General features: G+C 38.7%; 1 protein-coding gene across 1 annotated transcript in view; it reads left to right on the plus strand.

Moving 5' to 3' along the window:
- The window catches only part of ADGRV1 (adhesion G protein-coupled receptor V1), a 507,230-nt gene that overhangs the window by 413,682 nt on the left and 74,247 nt on the right, over positions 1-19,301 (plus strand). Inside the window, exon 86 of the mRNA XM_054578596.1 lies at positions 15,833-15,990. Within this exon, the coding sequence (XP_054434571.1) occupies positions 15,833-15,990 (158 nt within the window). The remainder of the gene's footprint in view (positions 1-15,832; positions 15,991-19,301) is intronic.

Raw genomic sequence — 19,301 nt, forward strand, 5'->3', positions numbered from 1 at the left:
GAGCCTTGGACAGTCTCTGGAATTCAATGGATACTCAATAAATACTCATTAAATAAAGGAATGGAGATAATAGTGCTTGCCATGTGGATTTGTCATGAGCATTAAACTAAAAATTGCATGCAAAAATACCCAACACACCTCTGTGGGATATGAAATCCCAAAACCCTGAGAGGGCTCATATGGGACCCTGAAATGCCAAACCTGGCTTTTTAAATATATGAATTTCAAGTCATAAATTGGGAGATAACTGATTAAATACATGTTTTACATGTGTTCAACTTCTAAAAATTATAGTCAGCATCCTAGTTTTTATAATGAGTGGATTTTTAACAAAGATGAGAACATCATTATGATTTCATTAGCAATTGGCCTTATGTTTGGCTGATAAAAAGTTGTTTTCATTCATATAAAATATGAAAGAATATCTTAAACATTTCACATAACTATAAACTGAGACCTACTAGAGACTTTATTTGACCATTACCTTGGCGCTGTTTGATAATGATTATACCTAAACTGTAGAAAGAAATTTTGGCTTGGCTATCTTTTTTTAAAATTAATCTCAAAGCAGGCTCGAGACAGTGCCTCACTTGGAACTCTCAGCAAATGCAGATGTTAGTGTCAGGGTCTCTGAAGTGAGTTTTTACGAGGACTAAAGAAAGGAGGCAAAAACAGTAAGACACCTGATTTTATTTAGCATCTATGATGGCCTGACAGCCTCTGTATTTTCTTGAAACTTTCTCCTCAAAAAAATGCATCTTAGAATCTAGCTGTCCAAAATTGCATTGTATTAGCATTTAATGGATGGATTGTAGTGTTTTATGCTCTGTTTTTGTTGAAAGCATTGAAATACAGGAGAAGATATGCCATATTTTTTACGAAATTTCAACATACTAATTAATGGCTGTGTTGCTGTTGAGCTATCAGTAGAGTCTAGCTCTTGGACCTAGCATTTTAAATATCTTGTGTCTTGTTAAAGATAATCTACATCAGTCAGAGTCCAGTTCCAGTTGGGGAAGATTTTTAATTTAACAATAAAAGACACATTTACATTGAAAAGATAGGAGGAAAAGCAGTGCTAAAGGCCTCTTTGTGTTCCAGACATATTATTTCTTCAGTGAGTTCTGGTTTGCTATTTTTATTCAATATTAGTGCTCCCCTTAGTTGTTAGGTTTTAATTAGCTTCAGGCTAATAGAGGAGAGTGGAATTTTTTGAGGAGTGGTGAATTATTTTACATCTACGCTACTTCCCAAGCCCCCTCCACTCAGCTTTAACCATATCTTGTGGTCAGTGTAAGAAACATCTAAACCTGTAAGAATTTTTAGGAGTTTATTTGAGCCAAACAGGCAATATTTGCCAGGAAGCAAAATCTTGATGGATTGAGGAAATGCTCTAGAAAATGACAGTTTCACCACTTATTTTATATGTCAGAATCAAATGGAAAGACTTAAAGGGGTTACATGAAATCCATTGGTGATAGATAGATTAAGGAAGGAGAGAAAGCAAAGTAGGGGAACCGCTGGGATTGGATAAAAAGTAAAATGAATAGATACATACTCCTTTTACATTTATAGATATAGGGTAGTTAACAGTTAACAATTAACATGATAATAACGACAATGAAAGGATCTGTGGTCTCTGCTCTGTTGTAGTGGTTGTGCTTTGAGTGGTCCAGAAAAAGGGAAATTACTTTGATATTCCTAAGGTATGTTATCACAGATGCAAAGAAAGAAAAAAGACAAAAGACAGGCTCAATTAGTAAAGATTAACCTTTGTTACAGAAAAACACTGGCCTAGGAGTACCCACCATGAACTGCTTTTATTTAGAAAGTTTTGACTTCAGGCCACCCCTTGTGTCACTTCAGGGCTTTGAGTTTGTAAGGCTCCCGTGAAGGCCTCTGCTGAGGTTGTCATTTAGTATGTGGCCTCTTTTGCATTGTCATTTTTATTGAGTTGAAAGGTCTAGAGAAGAGAGCATTGATTCAGTGACTTCTTCATCCCTGATGCAGCTGTGATTTCGGGATTGTCTAAATTAAAGCTCCTTTGAAATTCTTATGGGAGAGCTCTCCTGAGCTTTCCTCCATAATTATCCTTCACACAGACTGTACTTGAAGGGGTGTGAAATGATGTGTCCCCTTTCCCCTTGGGCCTTTTTTCCTAAAGTTAGTAAAATACACAGTCCACTTATCATTAGACCAGTTAAGCCTGTCATATAATTCTGTGTGGCTATTAGTTCTTATTCTTACCCCCAAAATCAAAGCATATGCACAAATCTTTGTCCTTGAAATTTTTATAGCCCCAGGGGAAGAACAAAGATTAATCATAATTATGTTACCTTCCTGAAAGTCTCAAGTCATGCTTCCCCTTTTAAGAACCCAGATGATTCCTGAACCGACAGGAAACAAAGCTGAGAAATGTTTGAGCCTTGCCCCACCCCCTCCTTTTTTTTGCCATTGTCTGGAAAAGGGAGTATGGCTCTCCCGGATGGTTCAAATCATTTTCTTATCAGGCCACTTAAGTAACAAATGTCATTCTGAATCCTCATCTTCTTTCTTTATTGGCAAAAATTATCTCACTGTCCACCTTCCCCACCCATAATACCTCACTGTTTCCCGTGAGCTCCCACCATGCTCCAGCCGGTCATACTGTGCCACTTAACACATCGCATTAAGACTTTGTATGAGCCTCACTTTCACACTAGACTCTGATGATCTCCAGGTCAGGAGGCATGACTTACTCATCACATATGCCCAGAACATAGCAAGTAGCATGTACATTGTTGCTTAATAAATGCATGATAAATTAATGAACAGCAGTCATATGAAAATCAATACTGAGTTTCCTATAAACATAAGATCAAGAATATGATATGGTGAATTATGTGACACAGTAGCCATGCTGTTCTCATATTGGCAGGAGTTGTACTTCTCTTGAACTATTATATAAGAGTGGTATATATTTGTTGATGAAAGAATATCCTGCATATAAAAAAGTTTTGCAAGAGTTTGTTTGAACCAAAATTTTGAAGACATGCCTAAAAGCAAAATCTCGGCGTACTGAGAAAATGCCCTCAAGAGTGGCAGTTTTGCATTTCCTTGTGTGCATTTGGAATCAGAAGAGAGAACATAAGGTAGGTTCACCTACTGATGGTAGGTGAAGTAGGCAGGAGAAAGCAAAGCAGGGAAATCTCTGGGATTGGATATAAAGCAAAGTGGAAAAACACATACCTTCTTTTACATTGTTGGGTACAGGATAGTTAACATTTAACATTTACAGCCCATAGAGATGGTATGTGGGGAACAAGATAGCAACAAGGGATCCTGTGCTCTGGTGTCTGTGGTTGTGCCTGTGAGGGGTCTAGAAAATAAAATCACTCTGACATTTCAAAGGCGTATTATCCTATGCATAAGAACAGTGGATAGGTGTCACTTAAGGTAAAGATTGGCCTTTGCTAAGGAAGCTCCAGGCCTGGGACATGACCACCTGCCATAGACTACCCAGTCAGGGATTTATGATCAGACCATCCTGCCTGGTTCCTTTTGGTCACTGAGCTTGTCAGGACTGCTATGCGGCCACCCTGAGCTTGCCTGATTTATTGCCCCTATTTCATTTAGTGCATGCGAGCGCATGTGTGTTTGTGTGTGTGTGTGTGTGTGTGTAACTCTGAAACACCTGCTAAGAGAAAGCCAACTAGGATGAAGGTATAGTCATTTTTTTTTCTTAGCAAATAGTATTTTACTACCCCACTCCTGGTTCAATCTTAGTTTATTTTCAGTTTATATTATATAGAGTATATGGCTTTATCAGCTACTTAGAAATCTTTAGGGAACATCAGTTCAACTTTAGTATTTTATAGAAGTAATGAATAAGCATTTCTTTTTTTGGTGACAAGGGAAATAGGCAGGGCGGCAGGGGGGGTGTTGGGGAACCATCATGAAGATGTTAATTTACTGCTACGGAGATGATGAAGTAGCAGGGTAGCAACCCCTAACACACACAGTGGCCTCAACTGCGAAAGAAAAATATCTTCAGGATTCCAAGTACCATAAGATGGCTATGAAAATACAGCTTAGACACAGTAGAGGAGGCCACTGAGATGGCGTGTGTTCCCTTACCCTTCAAAAGAGCAACCTCTGAGAAACATGCTCTTGAGCACTGAGCAGGGAAGTAAACTGCATCCTGACATCAAGACTTAATCACACCTCGCATTGCTGTGATTTTAAATCTGAGATTTAGAGTTAAATTTGGGCCACCTTGACAGAACTAAATGGAGAGTTAAAAACATATATTTAAAAGATTCTGTATCTTTCTTGCTTTCAAATGACTCAACATTGACCCAGAGCTTTCACATTTAAGTCACTGCTATGGATGTTCAAGGAAATGCTTGCTCTCCTCAGAAATGGTCTTAGACGCTTGGTTAGAGGTGATGGAGATTTTTTGGATAAGCTTCCTGTTGCAGGAAATCAATGATGTTAACCAAATATTTGGTATCCTATTAAATGGAATATGAATACAGTTAAATGCCATGTATAATTTCTATTCCTGAGTAAGCATTATACTGTCTCAGCAAAGTAATTAAACCAATGCATGTGGCTCTGGCCTACATGGCTCAGTTGGTTGGCCATGATCCTGTGAAGCAAAAGGCCACTGGTTCAGTTCCCAGTCAGGGCACATGCCTGGGTTGCAGGCCTGGTTCCCGGTTGGGGGTGTGCAGGAGGCAACTGACAGATGTTTCTTGCATCAATGTTTCTCTCCCTTTCTTTCTCCCTAATTTCCCCTCTCTCTGAATAAATAAATAAAATCTTAAAAAACAAATGGAAATGCTACTGTGAATAGTAATAGCTATCCTTTATTGAGTCCTACTTGCTAGGCACTAGGATTTTAATCAGATTAATTTCATTTAATTCTCACAACACATTTATGAAAAAAATAGATTTTATTCATATTTTATAGGCAAGTGTACTGAGGCTTAGAGAGGTAACATCACTGCCCCCTATTACATAGCTATTGTAATATCAGGGCCAAAGTTCAAAGCCAGGCTTATTCTGGTTGAGAGTCCATATCTGTAAGCACTTCCCTTTCTCACTCTCTGTTTTGTGAAATTGTCATATTCTGTCTTCAGTTTAGAATGTTCCAGACAGTAGTGGGTTTTGATGCATTACAACCTATAATCAAACCCAGTAAGATTGGTATCTGTTCTTGGTGATGGCAGGCAGAAGACTCTTTAAGCAGGCATTTGAGAGGAAATGATTTCTCCTGACTTCTCTCCACATACCTGAGCGATAGACCTCCAGTGAGTTATGAAGAATAGTACTGACCTGACATTGGATAAGATGTTATCATCTAAAAGTACATGATACCTTCCCAAATAGCATGAATATCACACTCCTGAATTTTCAGCATGCTTTAAAAATTATTTCTATTTTGGGCATATTAAACCTTTAAAGTAAGAGAGAAAAAGAAAGAAAAGAAACTAGTATTCCACAATATAGGGGAGTGTGTGAAGACATTAGCCAAGCTCTACAGTGAAGAAGTTTGGCCTGCCCTGGCTGGGTGGTTGGTTTGATTGGAGCATCATCCCTTACACCAAAAGGTTCTAGATTCAATCCCCGGTCAGGGCACGTACCTAGATTGTGGGTTTGATCCCCTGTTGGGGCATGTGTATGGGAGGTAACCAGTCAATGTGTCTCTCTCATATCGATGCCTCTCTCTCTCTCTCCCCCCCCCACCACTTTTTCTCTCTCTCTCTCTCTCCCCTCCTTCCTTGTTCTCAGAAATCAATAAACAAATCAATAAACATATCAAAAAAAAAAGAAGAAGAAGAAGTTTGGCTACAATTAAGAACCTGAGCCAAAAGTCTTAACTGTTTATTATTAGATCATGGTATTTATTTTTCAATCAGAAGAAATTAAGAAAGTTCATGAAGAAGATAGCCTTAAAGTTTTAAAGCAATTTTGTACCAACTGAATTTTTTCACACATTCATGATTATCCTCAGAAGTTACCATCACTCTGCTGTTTCCATTTTATTTTACTGCCTTGAAATCCTGTTGTTGAAACTACAGGACTTGAAAATAACAGGAACATCCTGTTTTCAAAAATAAATTCCTTATGATAAAGCATTGATTCAACTGAAGCCAAATTTTTTTCAGAGAAGGAAAAGGGCCTCAGTGGGAGGGGGGCTTATGAATGACAGAATGCCATGTTGGATTCATTGTCTTTTCCAAATTTCTTTGTTATATCCCTAAGTGAATGAAATTGATTCTTTTGTATGAACTTTTATGTTTTGTAAACATTTTAATGGGATGTCGCTGAAAACATTCATGGAGGAATGTGTGGTCTGCGCTGCCTGGATGATTGCTATCGAGTGTTGCATTTGGAAGTGTGCATGTTCAGTGGTCCCTGCTCTTGGGGAGTCAGAGGCAATGTAAAAATGAAACACTGGAGACATTGCCTAAAAAGCAGACTTTTAAATTAGCGCAATATGGCCCCTGAAAATACTCTGTGTTATTTTTCTGTTGAGTCAGATTTACACTTCAGAGCCTCATTTAGAGCATTGACCTAGGAGTTTAGACAACCAGGTTCTCGGCGGCAAACCTTGCATCTTGGGTTTTTTACCCATAAAACTGGAGGCAGAATGGGATGACCTCCACTATCCCTTCTAGTTCTAAGATCCTATGAAGAAAAAAATTTTTACTGAAAGGAAGAAGTACAGCTATCTCTCAGGTAGGCAGCGCAGGTTGATGGGAACATTTGCAAGGCCTTGCCGTCTAGCAGTCAGCGCTGGGGGTCCTCCAGTGCAGTGCAGGCTTCCAAGAGGCTAAAAACTCTCCCTCTTCTAGAAAACTGTCAGTAATTGGCCTGTTCTTCCATTTGCCCTCTCCTAGAAGGCTTTGCTGGTGGGGGAGAAGGAGGGAGAAGGACAGAGGTATGGCAGGTGAGGAACTATCAGTTCCAGTCCCTAAAGAAGCCGCCGCACCAACAGCTCAGTGCACCACTGCTGACACTTCTGAGCGAAGCTGGCTTGTCAGCCTGGGGTGGTGCCATCATGTTATATTGCACTTCCTTGACTATCACCTGCCTCTTTTTGAATGGCTCGTAATTACCTTCACTTTTCAAATTGGAACCAAGTCTCAACAACTAGTTCTGCAGAAACACACATGAGTCATGGGGAAAAGCAGCAAAGGGAAAGTTTTCCTCCTTCCCCTCATGCAGAGCTGCTGTGCACACAGGCACATCATCTTCTGTGCACAGTTGAGTCACATTAAACATCTGCTGGCTGATAAGGAATTCAGGAGAAAAGACTGTCTGCCTGCCTACCTCAGTTGACAGTGCTGAATTCTTACTGTTCGGCACTCCTCCCTCCTCCTCTTATTTTTGTAACACAGGTTAAGTCTTGTATATACATTAAGAGGATTTAGGGCTTAGTAATAGGTGATAATAATAATCATAGCTATCTTATATTGAGCATCTACAGCTTGCCAGGCTCTGATCCCAAAGTATTATGTGTATTGACTCATTCAGTTCTCACTACACTCATCTGTGGCAGATGTTTTTCTCTCCATTTTATTTTATTTTTTTAGGAAACTGAGGTATGAACAAGTTCAATACTGGCCCATGTCACAGAACTAATCTGGGATTGACCCAAATAGTATGGTTCCAGAGCATTTATTCCTAGCAGTGCACTTCTTGTTTTTGGCAGTATTATCCTAACCCAACAGGAAGCTTCTGCTCACTTTGCCCTTGTCCCACACATAGACCCACCATGACAACATCGTTTTCTTTTGAGAATCTTTTCATAAGTCGCAAAAAATAACACTTTCTATCTACCTATCTGGCGTCTAGTTTAGGGCTGTCCAGCTAAGAAATTTTAAAATGCTGTTTCCTCAACATTCAGGCATGAGCCAATCCTTCAGATTTCCAGACTTCAAGGAAAATGAAATGTGTTGTTTATCTATCAAAACGGGGGATTTCCCACGGACTGGATAGAATTTTGACCTCCAAAGCCTTTAGTCAGTTTACTTTCCTTTTCTGAAATTAAGTCATGACCTCTATCTCATTTTCCCCAGGTATTTTGGTTCATGTTTTTAAACCTTTTTAACATTTATTAGATATCCCTCACATGTTAGTAGTGTAGTATGGGGTTTTATAATGTTCTCATAATTTTACATTGCATTTTTCTTGTTCCAAAATCCTTCAGGGAAGGCAGTTATGCCTTTAACATTTCTTAAGTCTAATTGCAACATTTCAGGGCATATTCAAATACTCAATAAACACTAATTAATAGTAGTATCATTGACCAACCCTAGCAACCACTTAGTATGAACATAAAAAGGGTGCTTAGATATCTTAAAACAACACGTCTTTGATCTGCTAACCCATTACTCAGTGAAGACCAACATCCTGAAATATGTCTTCAATAAAAAATTCAATATATCAAGGTTTAGATCGGCTTAGCAACACAGCTGGCTGTGGGGACTGAGACATAACTATGTTACGTCCGACTTAATATAATGACCTTAATATTAGTGACATATAACTTCATCTACTCACATTAATCTTGTTTTCTAAAAGGTAAAAATTAACCCTGTTATTTACAAGGTTTTAAGATTAAATTTTTTGCTAATAGAACAAGGAAGCACATAGTATTTTAAACAATAGGACTACAATTAACAATCTCTTAATGATTTCAAGTCATCCTTTAGGAATGTCAGTTATTACAACATGCTGTCAATGTTAATGTGCTGATAGATGATACAAGGTGTGGAATGACTGAGCTCACACTTCTACAGGGAATGCTCTAGAAAGTGTTTTCGTGAAGCATTTGCAACTTTTACATAAAGCCAGAGGAATCTGTGAGTCTAATCTCCAGTACAATGTAATGTGATTGATTACTGTTCAGTAAAAGGTGGTTAATAATTATCATTGAGATTGTCCTGCTACCAAGTGACTTTTGCCCCTGTGAGAAATGGTCACCACTGCTTCAGGATTTTTGCCACTTACAATGTCTATATCCTTAATAGAGTGGCCCACAGTGACACTCCTGCCAGCATAAACCTACACTTCTGACTTTCTTGTGTTTTCGTGGGCAATTCAAGTGTGTCATGAGTATTTGGGGGGAGAGTACTTCAAAGCCTACAAAAGGTTTCATCAGAAAAAAGAAGTAACAGTTATGCTCATTTGACACACGGTCCCCAATTTCTTCTTAGCTTTTCCTAAATGCTTTGAATTCATTGAATAAACACAGATTGAAATCACAAAAAATAAAAATTGCATCTCCAACATTAACGTAAGATCAGAAAGCACCACATGCTGCCTGTGTGATGAGGGGCTGGCCCCACCTGAAGCTGCTTTCCGGCTGCTGACCATACTCTGAGACCCCCTGTGCCCCGTGAAAGCGTGAAGTCAGACACAGGTGGAGAGGGGGTGCAGAAGGCAAAATTTTTTGGACAGTAATCTTATATTCTTGTGCCCACCTCTATAAATTGATATTTTTATGAATTATAAAAACCTATAATTTTACTATCTTCAGATACAAAACTGCTATAATTCTTCAAAAAACATTTAATGCCATTCTTTCAGAGGCTTGGCGAACAAAGGGTAAGAGCAGGACGCGTTTGAGCGCTCGAGGGCAATGACATTTTTCAATACCAAACAATTTTGTTTTACGTGATCATGGAGCATTAGTGCATGCATAACATAGCAAGTCAGCTTGACCTCATTCTGTTGAAATCCTGAAGGGGCTTGATTCACTGGAACTTACCTGGAGCAAAATGTGTAGACTGATTTCAACAGTATCGTGATGTTGTTCAGGGAACAGATTGTTCAGACTTGAGTTTCTTGGATAAAGAAAAAGCAAAAGAAAAGGTCATTTGAGGTATCATGGTTTTTGGACTTTTTTTTATTAACTGTCTCTAACCTGTTAATTCTATGAGTTCACGCTTCATCTTTGGAATTTATGTGTAAGTACATTTTACCTTTTAATGAGCCTTGGATGCAGGTAACTGTCTCATTCGCCAAGAACTAATTATATGTAATACAGGACTGAATTTGAGAGTATTTGGTATATCTGACTACTTTAAAATTTTAGACAGTTTAATGTTTAATTCATTTTTGTTCACATTTTTCTTTGCTCAGACTTTTCAAGTAATGTAAGCATATAGATACATCGTAAGCCCTAAAAGGTGAGCCTGATTCTCATTTTTCAGCCCTTTGGCTTCTTCTGAGGCAGTTGTCAACACACAGAGTTAGTCAAGCTAACCATTGGGTAGAGTGAGCCCTTAAAACTGACAGGTGCAGCGGTGATACTCTGCTACATCTTGAAAACCAACAGTGTTTTAAAGAACAGTTGTGTGTTCACTTTCTCTTTTTCTTTATCACCCATTCACCAGCACTCTTGGAACTATGGCCATTATAGTTGCCCGTAAAAACCCACTAAAACTTCAAACAACAGGGCTTGTGTACCCCACTGGCATTCTCATGAACATTCAAATGCTGAAATAAGATACAGTTGGACCTCAGAAAACTTGCATTAGGCCACCCACTTCATCTCTCAGAGATCCCAGAATCTCTCACATGTGAGCATCTGAAGGCTCCTCCTAACTTGCCCCTTTTCTCCCCACTTTCTCTGTCTATTTCTTCTGTATATTCATTGTGTATTTACTCTAGGGTGGCTGTTTGCTCTAAATTTACATTGGCTGTAGTGCCCAACTGTCAATTCTCTGTAGTATATTCTCAAAGCTGATTCACCCAGCTAAACTTGTAGAGCAGAGTCACTAAGTTACAAGTAGGCAAAAGCCAGAAAAATGGCTGTCTTTGGGTCAGGGATATATCTCACAGCTGATCGCCAGTGGCTAGGGTGATCAGTGCCTGGGGTGTGGGGATAGAGATACATAGTTCTTGGGATCATGTTTTTCAGAAACCTTGAGCAGAATGGGCAATTGAAGAGCATGCTTATTGCACTCACTCATAGAAACTGTCCTTCAAAGGTTGTTTCTATGCAGCAGGACCGAATATTTACCTCCCACCCACCACAGCCTAGCACACCCCTTGTTTCAACCCACCAGTCTGCAGGTCTGTTGCGTCCTTCCTCACTTTATATGCTTGCTCTCTCCTTTCCTGCAGTCAGTGCTCAGGTTGCTAATCCTAGGCTTCTGAATATGACAGACTTCTCTATTCCTTTTGCTTCCTGCTGCTTTTCCTTTTCTCTGGTTCTTCAGGCTGCTGTGACCACCACGTGCTATCTGATTCTCCTTGGGGGTACATAGTCCCATGGTTTTACTGCCAAAGAGATTTAAAGATTAGTTCATTACATTAATCTACATCATGTCCCCAGAAGACATGTGTACTAGATTGTACTGGAAGAGTATTTCTCAGAATTCCAGTGTGCACATGAAACACCTGGGGATCTTGTTGAAATGTGGTCTCAGAAGCTATGTCATAGGATGTGAGATTCTGCATTTTTAACAGGTTCCGAGGTAGTACTGATGATGCTGATTAAAGAGCAACACTTTGTATAGAAGACTAGTTTCTGATGCATTGCATATTTATTGTAAATATAATCTGCTTGATGTGAGGGACCATTCCTTAGGCATCTTTGTATACACTTGCTCATCCAGCGCTGTGCCTGGTACATGATAAATACTGAAATGTTGCTTGGATTTTGATTGAACTGAGCACAGCTGAAATACAGAATTTTCTGTGCTTTTTTTTTTAAGTAGTGGTTTTCAAACACTGCTAAACATCAGTTGAATCAATGCACATTTCTTAAGGGTCTTTTTATGCAAAGCACTAGGAGAAATAGAAACAAAAACAAATTATAGACCATTTCCTCAAGAAAAACACTGGCATGTTTACCACTAACTCTAATATGTCTTTACTAGAATTGTGGAAATAATTTTAAATTTGTAGACATGGCAGTGAAGGCAAATTAACCTGTTTCTGCTACTAGCAATTTGACCTTCTGTAATTTAGGTGTCATTTTTCCATGTGTACAATGAGGCTAATGGGATTGTTGTGATATTTATGCATGATAATGCATGTAAGGATTGAGTTTCATGCCTGGCACATAATAAATGATCCCTGCTAGGGTTTTTCATAGTGATGGTGGTAGTAAGTATAGTAGTAGTAATATTTACAATATTCTTCATTATCCAGGTAATTTAGTTTAGGAAAATACCTTTTTCCTTTCCTTCCTCTCTAAGTCCACCTATTATCCTAATGTTTAATTTCACTTTGTAAGGCTTACCTGCCATGTAATCTTAATGTTCACTACAGCAGAAGGACAGAAAGAATGTATTTTCCTACCTTGAGGCTGCTTAATCCCAAACTGTGATTTTTTTTCCTCACTTTCATGTCTTCATAAATTTATTTCTGTCCCATGTGGAGAAGACAAAGTTGGTTGAAGCAACAAATGTAGCTTTTGATTAAAGGCCATCATTTAACCAAATCTTAAGGAGATCTACCTAGGGGAGGTGGGCACCTGAGCCTGTGAATCATAGCTATTATCATTGTCTTATTGAAGAGAAGCACTTAGTTATAAAGAAGGCCCTGGGAATAAACATTTATTATTCTTCCACTACTTGGGTCCTTTTTCATTATCTATGTAACCCAGATGTCAGCTGCCTGGATGTCTTCAAGTCCTCCAGTTTGCCAAGCTCAACTTCTTTAAAATAGAATTCAAACAGACTCAAGTCACAGTCCCTTGTACAGGGAGTTCCCAGCGTCTCTCCCAATATTTTCAGCAGTTGGACGTGGAGTTTCTGTCCTGGACTCCTTTGCTTCTGAGTTTCTTCTTATGCTTATTTCACACAGAAATAAAGAAACCAAAATACCCCATGCCACAAACATAATTGTTTTTTTATTTGTTAGATAGTGCAAGCGAAAACACTTCAATAAAGATAAAGCGCTACCTAGGGGAAGTAATAATCTTACCAAATTAGAAAGTGACATAAGGCATTGTAAATGCTCCAGGCTCCCCTTGGAAGAGGAAAAACTGAAGGTAATGAAACAGTATCTGTTTATTTCATCTGGCTAAAAATAGAGAAAATGTTGAAGTCCTGACAAGATTTTGAAATAAATTAGGACAGTCTGTGGGTTATAATAAGAAAGAAAATTTGCCCATGGAAGTTTAAAAGGGAACAGCAAAAGTTAGTCATGTGATTGCAAGAACCCCACAGAACAGTCAGCACTGAAACAGAGAGAGGGGCCACCGGAGTGCTTTGAAGCTGGATGAGCTGGTAATTACAAGGAACACAGCTCTTCGCCCTTTTTTTTTAAAAGTAAATCCACATGGTCTTTGTCTCATTTGCTGGTAACTGCCAGATCTGCGCTGAAGCAGCAGCTGCGGGCAGGGTAATCAGCTGCTTCCACAGCCCTCCTGTGTGCACAACATTCAGTGTGCTCCTTGCTTACACTATGTTCAGTTTTTTCCAAGAATGTGTTCCTAGCCTTTTTTCAGAAATTCTTCCTAACATGATATTCATAGTTTCCTAACTCCCACATCACTTCCCTGTGATCTAATCCTCAAACTACTTGGATGTACTGCACGTCTTATTCCTTTGGCCTGAAGGAAATTCTGATTGATGGGGTCTTTTTTTTTCTCCCCCCTTTTGAGGTTAGTTGCCTGACACCTTGATCCCTAGGAGAGGTAGTACATGATAAGGCAGGTAGTTTTTGTTGCAGGGAGACAGGGAAGGAGTCGCAGCTAGAGAGGACTGGGCGAGGGGGAGACCCCGCAGGACTGCAGTGCCTGAGCTAGACAGGTGAGCTGGCAGGGCTGCCAGCAGGAATGGGGTCTGGGGGCCCAAGCCTCCTCGTTAATGACCCGCCCATGTTGACCTTGTGGAGGACAAACTTGGGGCCCTCTCAGCAGCCCGGTACTTATGAGAAGCCATGAGCTGTGGGGCTCTGAAGAACTGTGGTTGGGGTGGGGAGGAGGACATCGCTTCAGGGCTGGATAATTTGTCACCAGGGTGGCCGAGTGATCGTACGAGCAAGGAGAACTGCAAAGGTGATTTTTAAGAGCAACAGCACTGAAGGAATTTCCTCTTCCTGACAGCCGGTGCAGACATGCCTGGTTAGTGCCAACCTCCTGGGAGTCCACTTGGCCTGCTTTATTTTTTTACCAGGATGGTGCACCATTAGTTGCGGTTCTGTTTTCAAAGATTGCCCTCTAAATCTGAAAAAGGAAAGTTTTTAGGAAGGCACTTCAAAGAGAGAAGTGAGAACCCCACGTGGTCAGCCACTGAAAAGTTGTATGTGGTTGGAATCAAATCTACACCCTAGCGTTCTATAAAAAATGTCTGTTACTCCTAGAATACCTCAGAATAGATTCAGTAACTACCACCATTTTACATCCTAAAACTAGATGGTGATACTGTGATGACATTTTTCAAGGTAAAATAGAGCAGTGAAGCTTGTGTGAGTTTCTTCGTCAGTGTGTGCATTTGTCTAAACACCTTTAGGCCAGTCTATGGCAGCGACTCCATAATTCAGATGAAAACAATAAAAAAAATCATGTAAAGCCAATATACATAGAAATGACTAGCCAACATGACCACTTTTAGTGCAGAAATATATTCAAGATCATTCATACTTGCTTGTTTTACTTAATCATATGCCTTTTACCTAGAAGATAGGTGTACATACACATGAGTGTACAGGGAAGGATTCAGCTTTGTGCCATCCAAATTAAATCCTAAAAGCCAGTAAATTCATCATTCTGACATATATTTGCAGATGCAGAATTTGTGTTGAAATGTCTCTTGGAATGTTTCTTATTTACAACAGCAATATATTTAGCAAATCAGTTTATTAGAAATAATACCTGAGTAAGATCTTTAATAATGTCTCTTTTTAAACATAAAATTGAGGTACTGTTTTCCCAAGTTGCAAGGATGGATGTTTCCCCTGATTGTGTATGTTTTGGACTTGGAGGTTTTCTTTTAAACAGGTTATGTTTGTTTTTCCTTGAGTTTTCTTCAGAATCCATTATTTTTCACTCTGTTATAATTTAGGTTTACAAGTACTATGCATTAAAAATGGAAAAATTGAGAAAAATATTTTAAAGGAACACTTCTTACTGTTAAGATTTCTTGTAATTAGAAGTACGATAGTCTTTTAGGTTGTAGGATGTGTATCTTTTTTAAGAATACCTCAAAAGTACAGTTTTAGATATTTAGAACTTAGGTAGTTGACCTCTATTTTGACATTTTTGGTGAAAAATTTTATGTAAAGGACAAGAGGATTTTATAACTCATGAGTAAAAATTTGCAGTTACATCTCTAAAACCAATTTTTGTAGAATTTCAGTGTTACCAATATAAATAAATAATGTAACTTCACCTTCGATCTCGTTGTTCGAAATAACCTCTAGTAACATTAGATGCGATCGAGCAGTATAGCTTCCTAGTTGAAAGTTGTCATCATTTTTAAGAGAATTAATGGCTGTTCAGGAAATGTATAGCTTAGGAATGACAAGCCCTAGGAATCCTCAGATTTGCCATTAAACAATACCTCCCTCATGCATTCCCCATTGTGATCTTGGTCTCATTAGTTCAAGAAGATAGAGCTGAAAAGCAAGTATGCATTTCTCAAATTTCTTTGGTCAGAACCTTTTTGAAGTTTTCTGAGCACCTCAGGATATGCATGTTTCATGGATCCTATTTAGTGAAGCAGTGGGTTAGATTTAATCCTACAGCCCCTATTCAACCAAAACTTCAATGTGACCAGCCCAAAGTGTGCTTTTGCTAACATTGAGGCCCACAGAGTTAGTGTGAAGCAGTGATGTTTGCATTGAAGTTGTCTGAGTGATCTTGTCTCTTCCCTTTCAGGTGTTTCATCCCAAATATCTATGCAGCTCTGTTCACCGCAGCCCTTGTTCCTTTAACGTGCCTCGTGGTGGTGTTTGTGGTGTTCATCCACGCCTACCAGGTGAAGCCGCAGTGGAAAGCATACGATGATGTCTTCAGAGGAAGAACAAATGCTGCAGGTTTGGAGGAGACCTTATTTGTACTTTGGAGGTAGAAACTGTTTAATGGTGGGGAAAGTGTCACTGAAAATTTTTTTGTCTAAAAAAGGTATGAAGCTAGACTGAGCTTTCAGCTCTGTAAGTGAAGCTCTAGTCTCCAGTCTCTGCTGCTTCTTGGTACTTCCTGACATCTCCCTTTCATTAGGTCTCCATAGGTTTTATTCTTGGTTCCAGTTACAGCCTTTGGGAGTTTATTCTCAGAGTTTCCTTCAACTTACGCAGTAATAACTTATGTTCAACCTGTGAAATTTAGCCATGTGTTTCACGATCTGAGAATTCATCACAAGCAAACCTCCATAATGCTCAGGAGTGCTGTGTTTTGCATGTGGAGTTCTGATTGTGCTGACAGATGTTTAAAAACATATGTGATCAGACAGCTTCATAAGTGGCTACACATGTCTGGTTATTTAAGAGTGCAAGTCTTTCCAGCTCAAATTGGCTTTCACTGCAGCTCATTTTTTCCCTTTGAATCATACTTAGAACAGGTTTTTATGATCTGATTCTTTTTTTGTTGTTAGATTAGAGTTTCTTAGGATTTTTTTTTTTTTAACGAGGAACAATAACAACACACCTACATAGAGAAAACTCACTCTAAAACGGTGTGAGTGACTGGAATATTAGAGAGAACTTTATGAGTTGAGGAAGGGGGAATCCCTCTTGGGCCAAAGAAGAGGAGTCTCCCCTTTTCTAAGCTTTGACAAATCTAAAGCCAAATGAATGAGAGGAATTCTTTCCATTTTTAACTGCTTCTCAAAGTTTAAGCACAATACCACGCATGAAGTCCCTAGAATAGTGTGTCATATATTCCTGGGGGGCTCAATAGATATTTCCACTAACAGGATAATAGAAGGAGGCACTCTAATATAAGAAAAATCTTCTAGCACCTGAATTAGATTAGGGAAGATACAAAAAGATTTTCCTCATGGTATAAAGAGAAGGGACTTTTTTATACTATTTAGTGGGGTCATTTGTAAGAAAGCTGTATCTAGCCACCTCTTCTGTATTCTCTCTCATTTAGCATGGAATCATGGTGTAGGCAGAAATATTGTTTAAGGTTAGGATTAATCTTAAATTCTTCAAGTGGAAAACTATTTAATGTAGAAACCCTACTTTTTCATGAGGCATATAATTTTCCCAGAAGTTATGCTTTTATTCAATTTAGGATTAATTTTATTACAATGCATATTCTTAAGGGAAGAATTGTTTATTTCCCCAAATGACAAGATTTGTTTTGTTTTCTATATTATATGAAAGTGCCAGTGCTTGCTATTTCAATAATGATAACATAAGGGCCTAACATAATGAACTAATCCTTTTCATGCCTAAATAATTCCTATGTCTTTTGGATATGATCCAACATGGTTACAATAGATAAACAATACTTGATCTAAACAACATAGTCCTCAAGCATTAAACATAATTCAGAAATTCCCAGCACTGTTGTATCTCAACTAGGGAAACCTCTCTTGCAATGAAATATTAACAGAAGCATTGCTCTATTGTACCATTTTTAATACAAAAATGTTTATGCTATTTCTAATTCTGTATTCCCATGGCAATTCAATCTAATTCTCATTACCTCATACTTGGACCCCTACAGTATTTTCCTTATTGGTCACTAGTTCAAGTCTTTTTCTTCTCCATTTCATTTTCTCAGATGTCTGTATTTCAAAAATGTAAAGTGGATCGCCTCTCTGTCCAGCATTATCATGCTCTCTCTCGTTGCCAAAAAGCAAAGTCCAGTCTTTTTAGCTTACGATACAAGAGTCTCCACAATCTACCTTGGATCATCTTTCCATCCCCAAGTTAGTTACTATTTATCCTGCACTCTGACTCTTCCAGTCGATTTACTCTTTCCTAAAACTACCTGATACTGTCATCTTTATTCCCGTAAGGAATTCTCGACTTTAAACTCCTCGTCATTAATTGATAAAACCTGTGTGTTTAATAAATTATATGGGGAGTGTGGATGAGAGAGAGGTGGAAACTGCTTATCACCCCTCAATAGTTCCCCAAAGCTTTCTAACATAAACCCATAATCTAAATAAAACTCATGTGCTGGATAAACACAAATTCATTCCCCTAGACCCCCATTTCCAACAAGATACTATCCACTCTTTTATGAAAATTCTGGAAGCTCCCAATATGCTACCTCTTCTGTGAAGCCTTTGGAATTTTCTCTTTACAAAACCACACCAATAAGAATTACTCATTGTCTCATCTATGCCCTTAAAGAAAGCACTCTGTCCCAACAGCCATTATAATATTTATCTTGGAGTGGTGAGTTGTTTTGGAGTGTGTGGCTGATTTCCTTAATAAATAACAAATTCTTTTAGAGCAAGGACCATTATTCTTCATCTCTGTATCACCAGTGTCTTGCAGAGTGCTCAGCGGATAGCAGGAGCATAATTAATATTTGTTAAATAAATGAATAAAAATCATGAATGCATCATAAAATGTCACAATTAAGCTAAATATGGTATAGGAAGAGAAATCTGTTATATCATCAAAAGTAGAAATTCAAGGATTTGTCTCATTGACCTGTTTGTAGGTATCGCCCTTTGAAGGTTATTGTTATTAAAACTATTTTTTCCTTGACTTCTGTGTTTTCAAAAACTACATATCCAGCTTTGATGTCTGACTGATCTTTTATATTTTATTAGCAAACTATTATAACTCACCTCCATTTGAATATGCTCCACTTACCTTGAATTCAAAATTCTTAGAAAACAATTACTATCTAGATTACCAAAGAGCATTTGATGTTCTCTTTGAATCTTTCTGCTAAAACTCCATTGCATTGACCTGATAAACTTCTACTCGAGATGGCACTATAGCTGCATGTTTTGCCCACCACCCTGCTCTGTATACTTCACAGTTAAAGACAAGCTATAACACGAAGAAATATAAAAGGAGATTAACACCTCTCTGGATCAGAAATAGAGCAGGAAGACAAAGTGGTAAGCTGGTCTGAAGCCATGGGCCCAATATTTTCTGGGTCCACAAGCAAGTGGATGAGGGAGTATCTCAACTGCTGTGGCGGTGAACTGGAAACAAAAGGCAGGTAGAACTGGAGCAACAGCAGCTGCATGACACGAGCCTGAAAAAGAGCTGCACAGAAGCTTGGGCTTTGGATTATAGAAATCTGGGAGCTCAAGTAGAAAGCAGAAGAAGCATCTCATTAAATACCTGGGCCAAGCTCTGTTGAGTTCACAGACTGTATCTGTCATACCCATATGTCACCAGGGGGTTAGGAGGCCCAAGACATCAAA

The sequence above is a fragment of the Pteronotus mesoamericanus genome, unplaced genomic scaffold (genome assembly GCF_021234165.1).
Source record: "Pteronotus mesoamericanus isolate MK-2021 breed Mesoamerican mustached bat unplaced genomic scaffold, CSHL_Meso_final contig_50, whole genome shotgun sequence".
In the NCBI taxonomy this organism is placed as follows: Eukaryota; Metazoa; Chordata; class Mammalia; order Chiroptera; family Mormoopidae; genus Pteronotus; species Pteronotus mesoamericanus.